Source organism: Tiliqua scincoides, chromosome 10 (assembly GCF_035046505.1).
Source record: "Tiliqua scincoides isolate rTilSci1 chromosome 10, rTilSci1.hap2, whole genome shotgun sequence".
NCBI lineage: Eukaryota > Metazoa > Chordata > Lepidosauria > Squamata > Scincidae > Tiliqua > Tiliqua scincoides.
In genome coordinates this window covers 19,965,836-19,980,968 of record NC_089830.1, presented here as the reverse complement: position 1 = coordinate 19,980,968, position 15,133 = coordinate 19,965,836, and the positions used below count along the sequence as shown (strand labels likewise).

General features: G+C 49.0%; 1 protein-coding gene and 1 pseudogene across 1 annotated transcript in view; one reads left to right on the top strand and one right to left on the bottom strand.

The window, feature by feature from the left end:
* Positions 1–483: 483 nt before the first annotated feature.
* Positions 484–15,133, bottom strand: part of NPHS1 (NPHS1 adhesion molecule, nephrin) — a 76,674-nt gene continuing 62,024 nt past the window's right edge. The window contains exons 18-30 of the mRNA XM_066638809.1: positions 14,193–14,314; positions 11,852–12,023; positions 10,504–10,660; positions 7,832–7,983; positions 7,591–7,702; positions 6,649–6,830; positions 5,080–5,136; positions 4,210–4,332; positions 4,028–4,052; positions 3,418–3,526; positions 2,203–2,302; positions 1,693–1,835; positions 484–585 (exon numbers count right to left, since the gene is read on the bottom strand). Coding sequence (XP_066494906.1) covers positions 484–585; positions 1,693–1,835; positions 2,203–2,302; positions 3,418–3,526; positions 4,028–4,052; positions 4,210–4,332; positions 5,080–5,136; positions 6,649–6,830; positions 7,591–7,702; positions 7,832–7,983; positions 10,504–10,660; positions 11,852–12,023; positions 14,193–14,314 — 1,556 coding nt within the window. The remainder of the gene's footprint in view (positions 586–1,692; positions 1,836–2,202; positions 2,303–3,417; positions 3,527–4,027; positions 4,053–4,209; positions 4,333–5,079; positions 5,137–6,648; positions 6,831–7,590; positions 7,703–7,831; positions 7,984–10,503; positions 10,661–11,851; positions 12,024–14,192; positions 14,315–15,133) is intronic.
* On the top strand, positions 6,143–6,262 carry LOC136661816 (5S ribosomal RNA; annotated as a pseudogene).

Here is a 15,133-nt window from a genome sequence, read left to right as displayed (position 1 = left end):
GCTTGGCATTTCACTCAAGGCATGGCACCCAGGGCAATGTACCCCCCTGCCCCCCTTAGCTACACCACTGCCCACTTGCAAAAAGCAGAGAAGACCCTCCTACACCTTCTCAGGGAGCCTGGCCATGTTTCAGGTGCCCCCTCCCCTGTGCCCAACCTGATAAAGACTCTCCAAACTAAGGCAAATATTCTAAACAAAGGAGGCAATAGGGAGAAGACAGTGTTGAAGTGTATGGTCTTGGAAGCTAAACGTGGCAATAAAGATTTCGCTTTTTCATCGGTCTCTGTGACATGCTGCCCCCATCGCAACAGAAGCTGCAAGGCATCTACAGTTTGTCCCCCATGACCCACACATCCCTCTATTGCTTTTGATAGCTGAGCCTTTTCCTATTGATAAATGACTCAGAATTTGGATGAGGCAGAGGTATACAGTGTGGTTTACCAAGTGGCAAATAGCCCCACCAAGCCTTCTGGGGTCCTGTGCTTAGACCAGTTCCCCTTGCTCCACTGAATCCATCGCAGGGCCATAGCTCTGCATGATCTCCTCATATTCAGCCAGGGAGGGCGCACTCTGCAGGTAGGCATCCTAGAAGAAGATGGAAGAAGGGCCTATGAAACCCCCTGCCGTTCTGGAGTAGCCAAGAGCCCAATAGCTGGACCAAGGGCCAAACAAAAAACCCCCAGAGGGTTTTAGCACACTTAGGGCACAATCCTAACCCCTTATGTCAGTGCTTTCCAGAACTGGCACAGCAGTGCCAATGAGGCATGTGCTGCATCCTGCAGTTGGGTGTCACTCACAGGGGTCTCCTCAAAGTAAGGGAATGTTTGTTCCCTTACCTCGGAGCTGCATTGCCCTTATGTCAGTGGTGGAAAGCACTGACATAAGGGGTTAGGATTGCACCCTTAGGGGTGTGTAGAGGTCTACATGTCTAGAAGCCATGAGTGTTAAATAGAACCTCTATACATGGTGGTTGTCTACCTTTGAAGATCAGACACAAACAAGCAGGAGGCCATCTTTTCATGTTCAATGACTGGTTGGTCACTATGGGAGAAACATAGCTGGGATAGATTATCTGATCCACCACATTTTCTTATTATGTTATGGGGGGGGCATTATCATGGGGGGGGAACATTGCCCTATCTGCCAAAGAACCTAGTGTGTCTATTAAAAATATGGAGGGGCTTCCCCCCCCACCAGCCCCCAGTCTCTCCATTTAGAAGCCTTTAGTCCAGGGAAATGACACCATTCGTATGGTTCTGTTTATCAGAGGGTCTAATCCGATTCCATCCAAACGTTGAATGGTTCTTCTTAAATGAAGAAGGAATTGGAAAGAAGAGAAGTGGAGGCACACCTGGAAATATAAAGATGGTGACAATGGAAAGCCGGGGTGGTGTAGGAGTTGGACTTTGACCTGGAAGATCCAGGTTCAAATCCTCGCTCAGCCAGGAAACTTCCTGGGTGACCTTGGACCAGTTACTATCTCTCAGCCTCACCTACCTCACAGGGTTGTTGTAAAGACAAAAGGAGGGATGGAAGCATGTACACCTCCCTGAGCTCCTTGGGAGAAGGGTGGTATAAAAATGTGGGGAAAAAATAAATAAAACCCCACCTGTATCCCATCCTAGCTGGGCAGGGGAGGCAGCAATGGACCTCCTCTTTGGGTTTCCCCAACCCGCAATTCCAGGCACTCACTGCATAGCCAGAAATCCAGGGTGACTCTTCAGGGTGCCAGGTTGCATACAGTGGTCCCATTTCTTCGTATTTCCGAGGCATAAGCACCTCCTCATACTCATGGAGCTCTGGGGAGCTGAGCCAAGGGGGTGGGATGCTGGGGCCTGCAATGGCAAAAGAAGTCCACCTTCACAGAACAGAAAGTATTTTCCAGTGGGGTAGGACCCCAGCAGGTTGGTGGGGCTCCTCTGCTAAGTGTTTATGCCCCGAAAACGAGGTGGCACACTCAGATGGCTTCTTGGTGACAGCAGGGCAGCCTCCCTCCAACACTGCCAAACTCTTACCTGGTTAGGTAGGTGGACAAGCAGGGGTGGTGGTCGAGGTCAGCACTAGGAGTCATCCTGGTCATCTGCCTCCCCTCTCTGAGCATGGGAATTTACAGCCTGATGCCCCCCCCCCAGGTTATGTATTATGGCTCTGGAGTGGACTTGGGTGGGCGAAAGAGGAAACCACGTGCCCGATCTCACCCACCTGTGAAGCTGGTATCCGTCTCACTCTCAGCTTGGCGCCCCCGTCGAAACCAGGGCTGTGAAGTGGCCACGGAGCTAGCTGATGTCTTGGCAGAGCTCCCCTATAGAAAGAATCAAATCATGCGTCAGAAGCAGAGATAAGCTATCCTTCCCGTGTCCAGATACAGTCAATCCTCATCGATCGCGCACTCCATTCCTGCAGATTCGCTTATCCGCAGGCAAAAAAGCTGCAACGTTCCTTGCACCATTTGTGGTCTGTTTTTGGCTATCCAGTGCATTCTGGAGCTAGTCACAGCATCCACTGTCACCCTGAAGCTATCCAGGTACAAGGTTCTGAATCTCTCCACTGCTAGCAGGTTAGCTAACTTCCCCCAGCCCTTCCTTGGGTGTTGGACCATGCTTTCATCCATCTAGCCTTCAGATGGTGGGAACACAGAGACTAGACCTTTTAAAAAAAAATAAACTGGGGCCTCTATCAGAACCTCTTGGCATTCCCCAAACCCTGAGAATGCCCTCTTGTCATTTTAAAGGCAAAACAGGTTTCTAGCACTCATGGTTCTGGCAAAAGACTTGGAAAGGTGTCATTTTCTGATTTTAAGAAACAAGAGGGTTGAGGGTGGGAGTCTCCACTCAACACTCTTCTACCTCTGGGGCTTAGCTACCAATTTCCCATGATCCCCAGAGTTCCTTCCACTTTGCAAGCCTCTGAGATCAAAATGAACCTTTCAATGTTGCACTAGGACATAGCAAAGCTATTCGTTTATGCTGACTGCTGATGTCGTTCATCCCTCTTGGAGGAAATGGAAGTACTGACGCAGAATTTAAATGGGCTGAATCCACCACACATTCTGAGGTTCATTCTTTTTCAAGAGGTGTGAACTTGCCTTGAGCAAGTGTCACAAACAAGCCGATCTATATGTCTTGGTTTAAATGTGAACTTTACATCTTCAGGGAAAAAAAAAAGAGGTAAATAAATCATTAAGAATAAAGGACACCGTTGATTGATTTCTTTTCCTTGGACACTGTCTGATCCCTTCTGTTTGCCAACTTCTGTATCAGGCTCTGCTCCTGTGCCTTTAGCAGCTGGTTGGTCTGCAGGGCAGACGTTTGCAAGTGATTCTGCTTTTCTGTACAGCAAGTTGCTGGCAAGACACAAGAGCAGCTGAGACTGTTTTGGTCAGGTGGCCAACATACCGGCTGCCTTGACTCCCCTTACCTTGACAGATGTGCTTTCCTCTGAGGTGTACTCAGCCAGCTGTGCAGGCTGTCTGCCAAATTTCAACCACTTGCTCACTGCGTAGTTGTTCCCAGATCTCACCTTTGCCCTGAAACAGAAACAACATGCTGGGATAGCAATTAAACCTTTTTCCAGGCTGTGGAAGCGGTTACAGCTCTCTAGAATAGGGTTGCCAACTTTTTTTCCAGCACATCTCCTGCGCTTTTTAACTGCATTTTTTAACCCACTCTTTGTCCTAAGAGTGCAGGGCAGGGTGCATGGTATCCCCCCCCTCCCATTTCACCTTCATAACAGCCCTGCAAGGTAGGTTAGATTAAGAGATGGTGGCTGGGCCAAAGTCACCTAGTGAGCTTCACAACTGGGTGGGGACTGGAAACTTGGGGGTTGACCTCCCAGACCTAACCCAGCATGCTAACCATAGCACCACATGGCCTTTCATAGCCATATGATGACCAGGAAAAATCCAGCCATTAGTGAGGTCCACCCCTCCCCCCCCAGCATAGGAAAAATTTCCCCTGAAACACCACTTCTTGGAAAAGTTGGCAATTGATTTCAAGATGTCCCACTCTCCTGCCCAGGTAAGACTCACCTGGTTTCTGCCTGGGTTCCATCATCTGCAAGGAGAAACAGAATCAGATGAAACTCATACAGTCCCCAGGCCATCAAGGCATTGTGGAAGGAGGACTGCAACCGAGGTTTAGGAGGGGTCTATGCCACAACCAAGGGGGTTATGCCCCAATTGTCCCAACTGAAGTCTATGCAACTGCTTACCTTTGACGCCTTGGGCCTGTCGCCTGCGGAGCAGGCAGCCCAGGAAAGTGAGGTTGGAAATTAGCAGAAGCCCCCCAAGGGCACCCAGGAGCCCCACAAGGGGAAGGGGCAACGCAGGGCTCTCTGGGAAAGAAAAAGATAGCAAGGTGAGGGCTGCAAAGCATCGCATTCCAGATTCTTCATCAAAGCAACCAAATTCTACTCCACAACAATTACTCCCAAACCAGGAATGAATATGGCTGTTGGGCTTTCCAGAATATTGGGTGTGTTTGTAAAATTGTGTTTCTGGGGCAGGGAAAGAGCTGTGCAGTGTAAACAGGCCAACCTCTGAAAGTCTCTCAGTCTGCTTACCGATTCCAAGATATTTTACCAAGCTGTATTTATGTACAACGGTCTTCTCTCTAAACAACCTTATGGACCAGAAACTTGCTTTAAAAACAAAACCAGAAATGCTGGCTCTCAGGATGCTGCATTTTATGTCAGATGCCAAAAGGCTGACTTGGAACAATTCAATCAGACATGATCGGGACGTACCCAGCAATAGATGGATAAGAAACAGAGGAGGGGAGGAAGGGGGAGATGGCACCAGAACTTCACGACAATGGTGCCATGCTTCCCATTTTCATTGTTTATGTCACTCCATCCCACATATGCTGCTCTTGACAAATGACGAGGGGATAGGTCCCTGCCCCAGGAGTCTTACAATCGAAGTGACCCAGTATTCCCAGGCGGTCTCCCACCCAAGTACTAACCAGGCCTGACCCTGCTTAGCTTCCAAGATCAGACGAGATTGGGCACGTGCAGGGTAACAGAGATTTAAGATATAAAGAATGGCAAGGCTGTCCTTACTGGGCCTTAATAGTTTTGTACCTGGCGCAGGTGTGATTGGCATCTTGGGCTCTCCGTCGACTGGTTCCTCTTCTCTCTCTGTAAAGGAATGTATTGAACAATGGAGTCCAAATTTTGGTAGCATAATTACAGCAAATAGAAGCTTCTTTGGAGGAGGGGTGATTATTGGCTGAAAGGAGGTACAAGAGAAAAGGGTAGTCACCCTCTCTCTCTCTCTGCCAACTAGTCCTGACCTGGATCACAACCCCCCGCCCCTCGACCCTGATCCCACCTCCCAGCTGCTTTTCCTTAAAGAAGATTGCCCATTTTAAGCACACCTCTTAACAACACGTGTATCTGATTGTGTAGTTTGTCCATTACGTTAGAAACAACTTAGATCAGAGACAACTTGCCTATTCCAGGATTGGGTTTTCATGCTTCTCAGGAGCACATTAAATGGTGCTGAGTCAGAAAGGGAGGGGTTTCAAACCCACATCTCCAGGGAAAAAGCATGGTTGGCAACCTTCAGTCTCGAAAGACTGTGGTATAAGCCTAAAGCACCCGGTATTCCCAAGCGGTCTCCCATCCAAGTACTAACCAGGCCTGACCCTGCTTAGCTTCCCAGATCATGGTATAAGCCTACAGCACTCAGTATTCCCAGGCAGTCTCCCATCCAAGTACTAACCAGGCCTGACCCTGCTTAGCTTCCAAGATCAGATGAGATCGGGAGATAGTGTTCAGTATAGGGAGATGGCTGGCAACCTTCAGTCTCGAAAGACTATGGTATAAGCCTAAAGCACCCGGTATTCCCAAGCGGTCTCCCATCCAAGTACTAACCAGGCCTGACCCTGCTTAGCTTCCGGGATCAGACAAGATCAGGCATGTGCAAGACCATGAGCACCACTGAAACCAGCTGCCTTTGGTTCCTTGAGACATCTGGGATTGTCTCTGATAACCTTGAAACCCAGCATACTTTGCATCACAGTGAATCCAGATCTGATTCCCTGGATAGGTTTCCCTGTGAGGCAGGGCTCATAGAGTCAGTCCACATCCACCTGCAGAGATCTGGATCTGAATCTCCTTGGTATGATTCCAGCATCCCAGATCCTGCAGCAACTGTTACCCTGCGCATGCCCAATCTCGTCTAATCTCGGAAGCTAAGCAGGGTCAGGCCCGGTTAGTACTTGGATGGGAGACCGCCTGGGAATACCAGGTGCTGTAGGCTTATACCATGATCTCGGAAGCTAAGCAGGGTCAGGCCTGGTTAGCACTTGGATGGGAGACCACCTGGGAATACCGGGTGCTGTAGGCTTATACCATGATCTCGGAAGCTAAGCAGGGTCAGGCCTGGTTAGTACTTGGATGGGAGACCGCCTGGGAATACCGGGTGCTGTAGGCTTATACCATGATCTCGGAAGCTAAGCAGGGTCAGGCCTGGTTAGTACTTTGATGGGAGACCGCCTGGGAATACTGGGTGCTGTAGGCTTATACCATAGTCTTTCCAGACTGAAGGTTGCCAACCAACCTCCTGCACCCTGCTGATTTCTGGCTTCTGAGAGCACAGAAGTGCCCTAGTGTCCCGATGCTGGGCGCAGCACAGAAACCCCTTACCTGCAGTGGTGACCGCAAGCCCTGCACCGTCATCGGCAAAGTCGCTTTCACCGAGAGCGTTCCGGGCATGGACCGAGACGTTGTAGAGAGTGTTGGGCTGGAGGCCGGTCAGGGTGAACACAGGGGACTGAGGCGGAAAGACATCAACATACAGGAAGCTGGGAGCCCCGGGCCAGTGATACCTGGGAGGAAAGCCAATGTAAAAGAGCCATGATGGCCCCTCATATCTCCCCCTCCCCATCTAACTATTGCCAATGCCTATATAAGAGTTTAGGTCGCATTCATTCATTGTTTGTACATACCTCACTTTTCTCCCAGTAAGGGCAATCAAGGTGGCTTACAGAATTAAAACCAACAATAAAAAAAACACTAAAAACTAGAACAATAAAAAAAGAAAAAAACCCTATGGATCACATAAAATAGATACAATTACATTTGATTCAACATCAACCCATTTGGTCAGCTATCAAACACCATCCTGAATAATAAGGTCTTAAGGCCTTAAGGCTCCCTCCAAGGAGGGAGCCACTCTTAATTCCAAGGGGAGGGAATCCACAGTCGGGGTGCCAACACTAAGAAGGCTCTGTCCCTTGTGGCCGCCCTCCTCACCATCAGTAATGATGGCACAGTTAAAAGGACCCCTCTTTGTTCATGGGGGATACTCAGATCAATTCTGGAGCAAATGGCAGCTGCGGTGGGCATGGCCCAAATGAGGACAGTGGTGGGGACAAAGGGTTAAGTCCCATGCCACAGTCCCAGCCCAGATCAGCCCCTCTTTCCTGCCAAGTGAAATGAATAAGTTTTTAGATGCCTCCAGAAATCATATAAAGAGGAGGATATTCTCAAATATCCTGGAAGCTGATTCCAGAAATGTGGTGCCACAACAGGAAAGGTCCTGCAACCAGACACCATAGAGGTGATTTTTCCCCTCTCGACCCCCACCTGACGCGAAAGCTTTGCTGCAGCCCTCCATCGAAGCCTGGGGTCCACTCCAAAGCCAGCCAGTTATGGGCCACGCTGACCACTTTTAAACCCGTGGGTGGGTCTGGACGGCCTGGCGAGAAAGGGAAGAGTCAGCAGCTCGTCAAAGAATCGCAAGAGATGTTGACGCAAACCGTTCGCATTCAGTTGACCTCCCAAATGTAAGCTACGGCCCAGGTTTTAGCCCTTCCTTGGCCCTTACTAGTGCTCAGTAGCTGGATGTCAAGAGTGTCCGTTCCCAGATCATTGTTGGCCGTGCAGGTGAAGGTAGCATAGTCGAGAACCGCACTCACGTTGGCAATGGTTAAGATGCTGGTGTGCAAGGAGCCCTCATGCTCTGTGACCATGGTGTACCTGGGAGAGGGGAAGCACGATAGTTGCAGTCAAAAGGCACAGTTAAAAAAGCAGAATCTAATCAAATACTCCAGAATCACTTTAAGTTTGGAGTTTAAGGTGTAAGTTTGGACCAAAGTTTGAACTTCAAGATTCAAACACTGAGATCTTCAAACACTGTCTTTATAGTTACACCTCCATCCTGCCTGTCCTCAGGTTAGTGTTTTAGGTTCTCCCCCTCCTTTCCTGTGTTTATCCTCACAACAACCCTGTGAGGTACATTAGGCTGGGAGAGAGCAGCACACGCAACATCATCCGGCGAGCTTCAGTGCTGAGTTAGGATTTGAACCCACATCTCCTCAGTCCCAATCTACCACTGAAGCCAATTCTCCCCATCCTCAGTCATTTTTTTTCCCCCATAGCCATGTTTCTGCAGGAGGAAACCATTTTAAAAAAGAAACCAGCTGGCAAGGGCATTTTAGGGGAATTATTATTCTTTTTTTCACATTTTTAATACTGCCCTTCCTTCAAAAAGTTCAGGGTGGTATATGTGCAAGTCAGTCCTCTTTATCTGACCCACAGATTCGGAACCCATAGACTTGACTAACGGCAGGTTCTGAACCTCCAGCAAGCAACAGGAAGTGTGTTCCTGTTGCAACCAGGAGGCTTTCTGAGTCGACAAGTGGCATCCCTGTGTCTCAGAAGGCCTGTCTGAGGCCTCTAAGATGTACTTTCGATTTTTCAGAAAACTGGAAGTGCATCTTGAAGGCCCCTGACAGGCGTTATGAGATGCAGGAGGCCCAGAGCAGCCTTCCCACATCTCTGGACATGGAGGACACCACCAGGAGTCCCTCCACAAATCCTCCACCACATGACTGGAGGACTCCACAAGAGTCCCTCCACCACATGACTGGAGGACACCTCCAAGAGTCTCACCACAAATCCCATTGACTCCACAAGACTCCCTCCACCACATGACTGGAGGACACCACCAAGAGTCCCTCCACAAATCCTCCACCACATGACTGGAGGACTCCACAAGAGTCCCTCCACCACATGACTGGAGGACACCACCAAGAGTCCCACCACAAATCCCATTGACTGTGGATTTTGGCATCTGCAGGGGTTCTGAGAATGGAGCCCAGATGGATGCTGAGGTTGGACTGTACTTCCTTCCTTCCTTCCTTCCTTGTGTCCTCACAACAACCTTGTGAGGTAGGTGAGGCTAGCAACAGTCCACAGGTCGCCCAGGAAGCTTTGTGGCTGAGCATGGATTTGAACCCAGATCTTTGAGGCCTAAATCGAACTCCAGAATCACAACATTACCCAGACTATTATGGCAGATGGGAACTCAGTGTTCTCTCATCTCACATACAGTACTTTCTCCCTTGAACTAAAGAAAGAGCTAGTAGGACAAAGGCTAATTAATGGGTTAAGAGTGCAATCCCCTGCAATTAACGAGTATGAAATGAAAAGCATGTTCCGGATTTCCAATTAAGCACTCTAATTATTTTCATTTCATACAAGCTCCACGCTACAGAAAGGTTACGGCCGACATTTCCTCGCAACAAGCGAGTTGCATCGATTTGCTCCACGACTCCGCAAATCATCCCTCTCTAGCGGGAGCTGTACTGAGTTTTCCCCCAAGTTCACTGGAACGGAACCGGCGCCAAGTGCGTGCCGAACCAGTTATGAAGCCTGGAGGCTTGTTCGGCTTTGGCGGCAACTCAAGTCGCAGACCAACTCAAAGCAGAACCGAGCAGGAAAATGTCACGCCTTGTCTCCAATGATTTGCTGGTGTCTCTCCGCTATGAAAAGCAGCCAATGGTTGACATTTCGAAATATCAAGGATCAATTGGACTCCCAGTCGCTGCAGTTGCCGATGTTATTGGGGCACTGATAAAGATGCAACAGTGAGGGGGCTTGAGGGGGCCAGGATTCCAGATGCCACAAGGCAGAATGGAAAGGGGGGCATCTGTTGGGGGGCACCTGAGTGGAATTTTATCAGGGGGTACAAAATTTATTTTTGGTTCCTTTTGCGGGTACACAAAGGTTTTTGAACCCCTTCCCTTCTCCATTAGATCGTAAATTCAATCACCGAATCATAATTTCCACGAATTACGACAGACAAAACTATGAAGGCTTCCACAAAATTGAACGCTCGTCTTCAAGCAATATGTGCAAACATCTGAGATCCCAGGAAATTTCCAGCTCTCTTCCTTTGGCTCCCAGGCCCCCTTTTTGACCCCGGGCCCAGCTATGATGTACCCCCTACATCCCCCTGTCTCATGGGCCCTGGTGAGATCAGAAAAAGTAAGTTCCCAGGGAATTTTTGGGCCCCCTCCTTTGTCTCCTGGGTCCCCCTTTTCACCACAGCCATGGGTCGATTTTACCCCTTGCACCCCCCTCTCACAGGCCCTGCTCCATTCCCTTCCTCTTGAGATGAAAAATACGGAGGAATCGATCATCCATACTGCTTGATTAGGGCCGACCCAAAAGTCCAGCAGTTAAGGTTTTGTCACCTGAGACAAGAATTCTCACCTGGGGCTGTTGGGATCAAGGGATACACCGTTCTTGGCCCAGCTGAAGTGCACATTGGGGGCTCCTTGAGCATGACAATGGAGAGCCGCTTGGCTCATTCCATCCCCCGGAGCTGCCACTTTCCTTTGTCCAGGGCCCTTCATGATCTCCGGTGGGTCTGAGAGGAAGATTGAAACGGGACAAGAATGCTGGTCTTGCACAAAGTGAGTGAAGGCTTGGATGCAAGTGTGACCTGCGCTTGGTCTAAGTCAGAGCTGAGCCCCGACTCCCAAGATCCAGCTAGAAGAGAAAATGCATTCCCATGCTATGGAAAGATATTTGAGCTTGGAGCTGGGGAGATTTCCAAGGAGCGCCACAGATGAGGAAGCTAATGCAGATTTGATGGTACAACCAAGCTTCTGGTGCAATGTTTCCCAAACTGTGGGTCGCAAACCAATGTGCAGTGGGTTGTGACCCCGTGCTCAGTGCTCCACCACAAAGCATTTCTGAGTTGCGCTGGGCCTGCAACCCTCTCAATTGGCCTCTGCAGGACCCAGAATGCCTCAAGAGAGCAACCAGAAATCACTGAAGTAACCCAGAAGTCACTTTCACTAAACATTCTGGGGCCAGTGGAAGCCAATAGAGTTGGTCGCAGATCTGGTGTGACCCAGAATCAGCCTCTGGGGGCTCCCAGAAAAGCTCTATGGTGGAGCATTGAATATGGGTTATGGCCCATCCCGGAGGACAAAGTGGGTCACAGTGAACAAACATTTGCGAACCACTGCTCCAATATATGATTTATCTTTCCTACTTACTGTCCTCCTTATATATATTCTTAATTTAGTTTTCAATCCATAAAGCTATGCGCTTCTGCTATGCAAACCTGGTGCATCATGGGAAGGGACTCTCTGCTAAGCTTTGAAAGAGACGTGGCTCTAACCCATCAAGAGACATGTCCATGTTGAACTGAACTGAACCAACTCAAGCTGAGCTGAGCTGTGGGCAGAGAAGGGGCAAGAGGGTGCAGACCAGTCAGGACCAGTAAAAGCTTCCATTGCCTAAGCAAATCCCCTGCCATAACAGGAAGTCTTTACAGACCTTCTTGTTCCGGGGAGCGAAAGGCGGACAGCCTTAGGTGGACTAGGGAGATGCAAAGGCTCCAACCCTTAGGTCTGATGGTTACCTCCTTAGGGCAACTGTGCATAGAGCTGTGAGCTACTAGCCCCAGCACCTCCTGGAACATTCAGAAATGCTACTTTGTGGGTGCTACCCACCCAATGATGGGTGATTTTAGGCAGCATAGGACAAGACTTTCGGATGCGTCCGTATAGTTAGGGGCATTGTTAGGGCAACTGAGGGTGACACTTACATCGCACTACCAAGCGGGCACTGCTCCTTGCTGCCGGGGAGATGGCGTTGTCTACCTGGCACTCGTAGAGCCCAGCGTGGCTTCGCCGTGCGTTCTGGATGCGCAGTCGCCCCACCAGCCCCTCCGCCAGCAGCTCAATGCCCAGGTCTTGCAGGTCACGCTCCAAATCGGCCTGTGCGAGAAGGCGAAAGAGACCTTCCTGCAGGGTCACTTTGATACATTCCGTATACTGTATGTACCAAGGGTCAAGTGTTAACCCAAGGTTGAACTTTACAGTAGGTGGTTGACCACCAGTGCCTCTCTCGAGACAGCACCATTGCCTCTAGGCACTTGGGGTTAGTGAAGGGCAAATGTCAGGGCACCATAGACAAGGCTGGTCCAGAAAGCCAGAAGGCACCAGTGCAGGGATTGGAGAAAATAATTCTGCAACCCATGATGAAAGAGGCCCCCACAGTTCAATCCCAAAATAAGCCACACTCATTTCAGGAACAAACTAAGCCAAGGCAAGAAGTTTGCATCATTATTGAGCTCTTGCTTACTATCTCCCCAGAGGTCACAACAAACAACGGTCAACATTCAGTGCATTATTTTCCAGGAGAAGCAATAATAATAGAGTTTTATAGCCTAGTTGCACAGTAACTGGAATATCTATTTATTTACAGGTTTGTACTGAGCAAGGGAGAGCAGATCTATATCTAAACAGACATCACTGGCCTGTAAAGGAGCTTCAGTCTTTCAAAAGCAGTATTATACCCTTGGAACTTCACTGGGCTCCTTGCCAAACTCAGTGGCTTTCAAAAGCTGCTCTCAAATTATCTCTCTCCAGCCCCAACCAAATGGCTGGAGTGTGGCTCGAAGCAGTGGGGTCGAGGTTGGCACCGGGTGACACATATAGGAGTGGGTGGCACCACTACCAGTCAAAATTTTTAAAATCTTGGTATTTTCAAATAATACATAAGAACATAAGAACAGCCCCGCTGGATCAGGCCATAGGCCCATCTAGTCCAGCTTCCTGTATCTCACAGCGGCCCACCAAATGCCCCAGGGAGCACACCCGATAATAAGAGACCTGCAAGGCTTTCTGGGAATTGTAGTTAAGAACATAAGAACAGCCCCACTGGATCAGGCCACAGGCCCATCTAGTCCAGCTTCCTGTTTCTCACAGCGGCCCACCAAATGCCCCAGGGAGCACACCCGATAATAAGAGACCTGCAAGGCTTTCTGGGAATTGTAGTTAAGAACATAAGAACAGCCCCACTGGCTGAGGCCACAGGCCCATCTAGTCCAGCTTCCTGTTTCTCACAGCGGCCCACCAAATGCCCCAGGGAGCACACCAGATAACAAGAGACCTCATCCTGGTGCCCTCCCTTGCGTCTGACACAGCCCATTTCTAAAATCAGGAGGTTGCACATACACATCATGGCTTGTAACCCATAATGGATTTTTCCTCCAGAAACTCGTCCAATCCCCTTTTAAAGGCGTCCAGGCCAGATGCCGTCACCACATCCTGTGGCAAGGAGTTCCACAGACCGACCACACGCTGAGTAAAGAAATATTTTCTTTTGTCATCCTAACTCTCCCAACACTCAATTTTAGTGGATGTCCCCTGGTTCTGGTGTTATGTGAGAGTGTGAAGAGCATCTCTCTATCCACTTTATCCTTCCCATGCATAATGTTGTATGTCTCAATCATGTCCCCCCTCAGACATCTCTTTTCTAGGCTGAAGAGGCCCAAATGCTGTAGCCTTTCCTCATAAGGAAGGTGCCCCAGCCCAGCAATAATCTTAGTCGCTCTCTTTTGCACCTTTTCCATTTCCACTATGTCTTTTTTGAGATGCGGCGACCAGAACTGGACACAATACTCCAGGCGTGGCCTTACCATCGATTTGTACAACGGCATTATAATATTAGCTGTTTTGTTCTCAATACCTTTTCTAATGATCTCCAGCATAGAATTGGCCTTCTTTACTGCCACCGCACATTGGGTCAACACTTTCATCGACCTGTCCACCACCAAGAGCTCTCTCCTGATCTGTCACAGACAGCTCAGAACCCATTAGCCTATATGTGAAGTTTTTATTTCTTGCCCCAATGAGCATGACTTTACACTTACTCACATTGAAGCGCATCTGCCATTTTGCTGCCCATTCTGCCAGTTTGGAGAGATCCTCCTGGAGCTCCTCACAATCACTTCTGGTCTTCACCACTCAGAAAAGTTTGGTGTCGTCTGCAAACTTAGCCACCGACTCCATATGTATGGGGATATCCACTACCAGCCACTACCTCTACATACCTGCTAACATACAACCTGTTCTTTCAATTCTGCTTCCACCTCAGCTTACCAGCCACCTCCACTGGAACATGCCCACAGGTGCAGGGTTGGCATCGGCCTGGCAGACAATCTCAGCTGTACCTCCAACATCCACATAGGTTGGGTCTCCAATGCTTCGGATGGCCGGTGAGTCTATTGGGAGAGGAAGTATGCGTGATGCTTCCCCAAGTCCTGAGAAGTCAGGCAAGCAAGCAAACTTTGAACAACTGCTGGGGTCCCAGGGCTCTAGCTGGGAACATTGCCCCCACCCTTCCTGGAAAGATTGGGTTCTAGTGACCTCAATTCAGGTGGTGGCCACCATTTTGTTTTCCCCAAAATGCCTCAGAAATAACATCATTAAGTAGCATCATTGGGATCTAAGGTAACCCCTGGTGGGGTGCGTGTGTGCGCCTTATTTTCTGCCACAGTGCCCTGACATGACACAACCTCTGGGGCACTTTGGGAAGAAAAGAGTAGCTGCTGAAAGACTGACAACCAGAGCAACTCTATTTCTCATTCTCAATGTAAACCACATTTAAAGAAAGGGGGGAACACCCTTATGTGGAGATCTTTCGGTGAGGGCACCCATATAGGAGGGCACACCCAGAGGGCATTCTGATGAGGGACCCTCTCAAGGCTGGGCCTAAGAGTGGGACCGATGCTAAAAACAGCACAATCCAGAATGCGATGTGATATTAATAAGAAAAATAAGAGCAGAGCATGCCAAGATTATTGCCGGGTACGAACAAGAAGCACAGACCAGGCTTCTCATCTCTCAACTCTATTTCTTTAATTATATTTGTTTATTTGGCTTCTAACTTCCAGCCAAAGCTCCAAGGCAGCTAACAATAAAAATGTGACAAATTAAACAATTAACATTACATTAAAATAATAAAACGTGTTTTGTTTGTTTTTTAAAGACATCATATTATCAGAATCCATTAAAACAAAAGAATAGCAAGGATCTGTTAA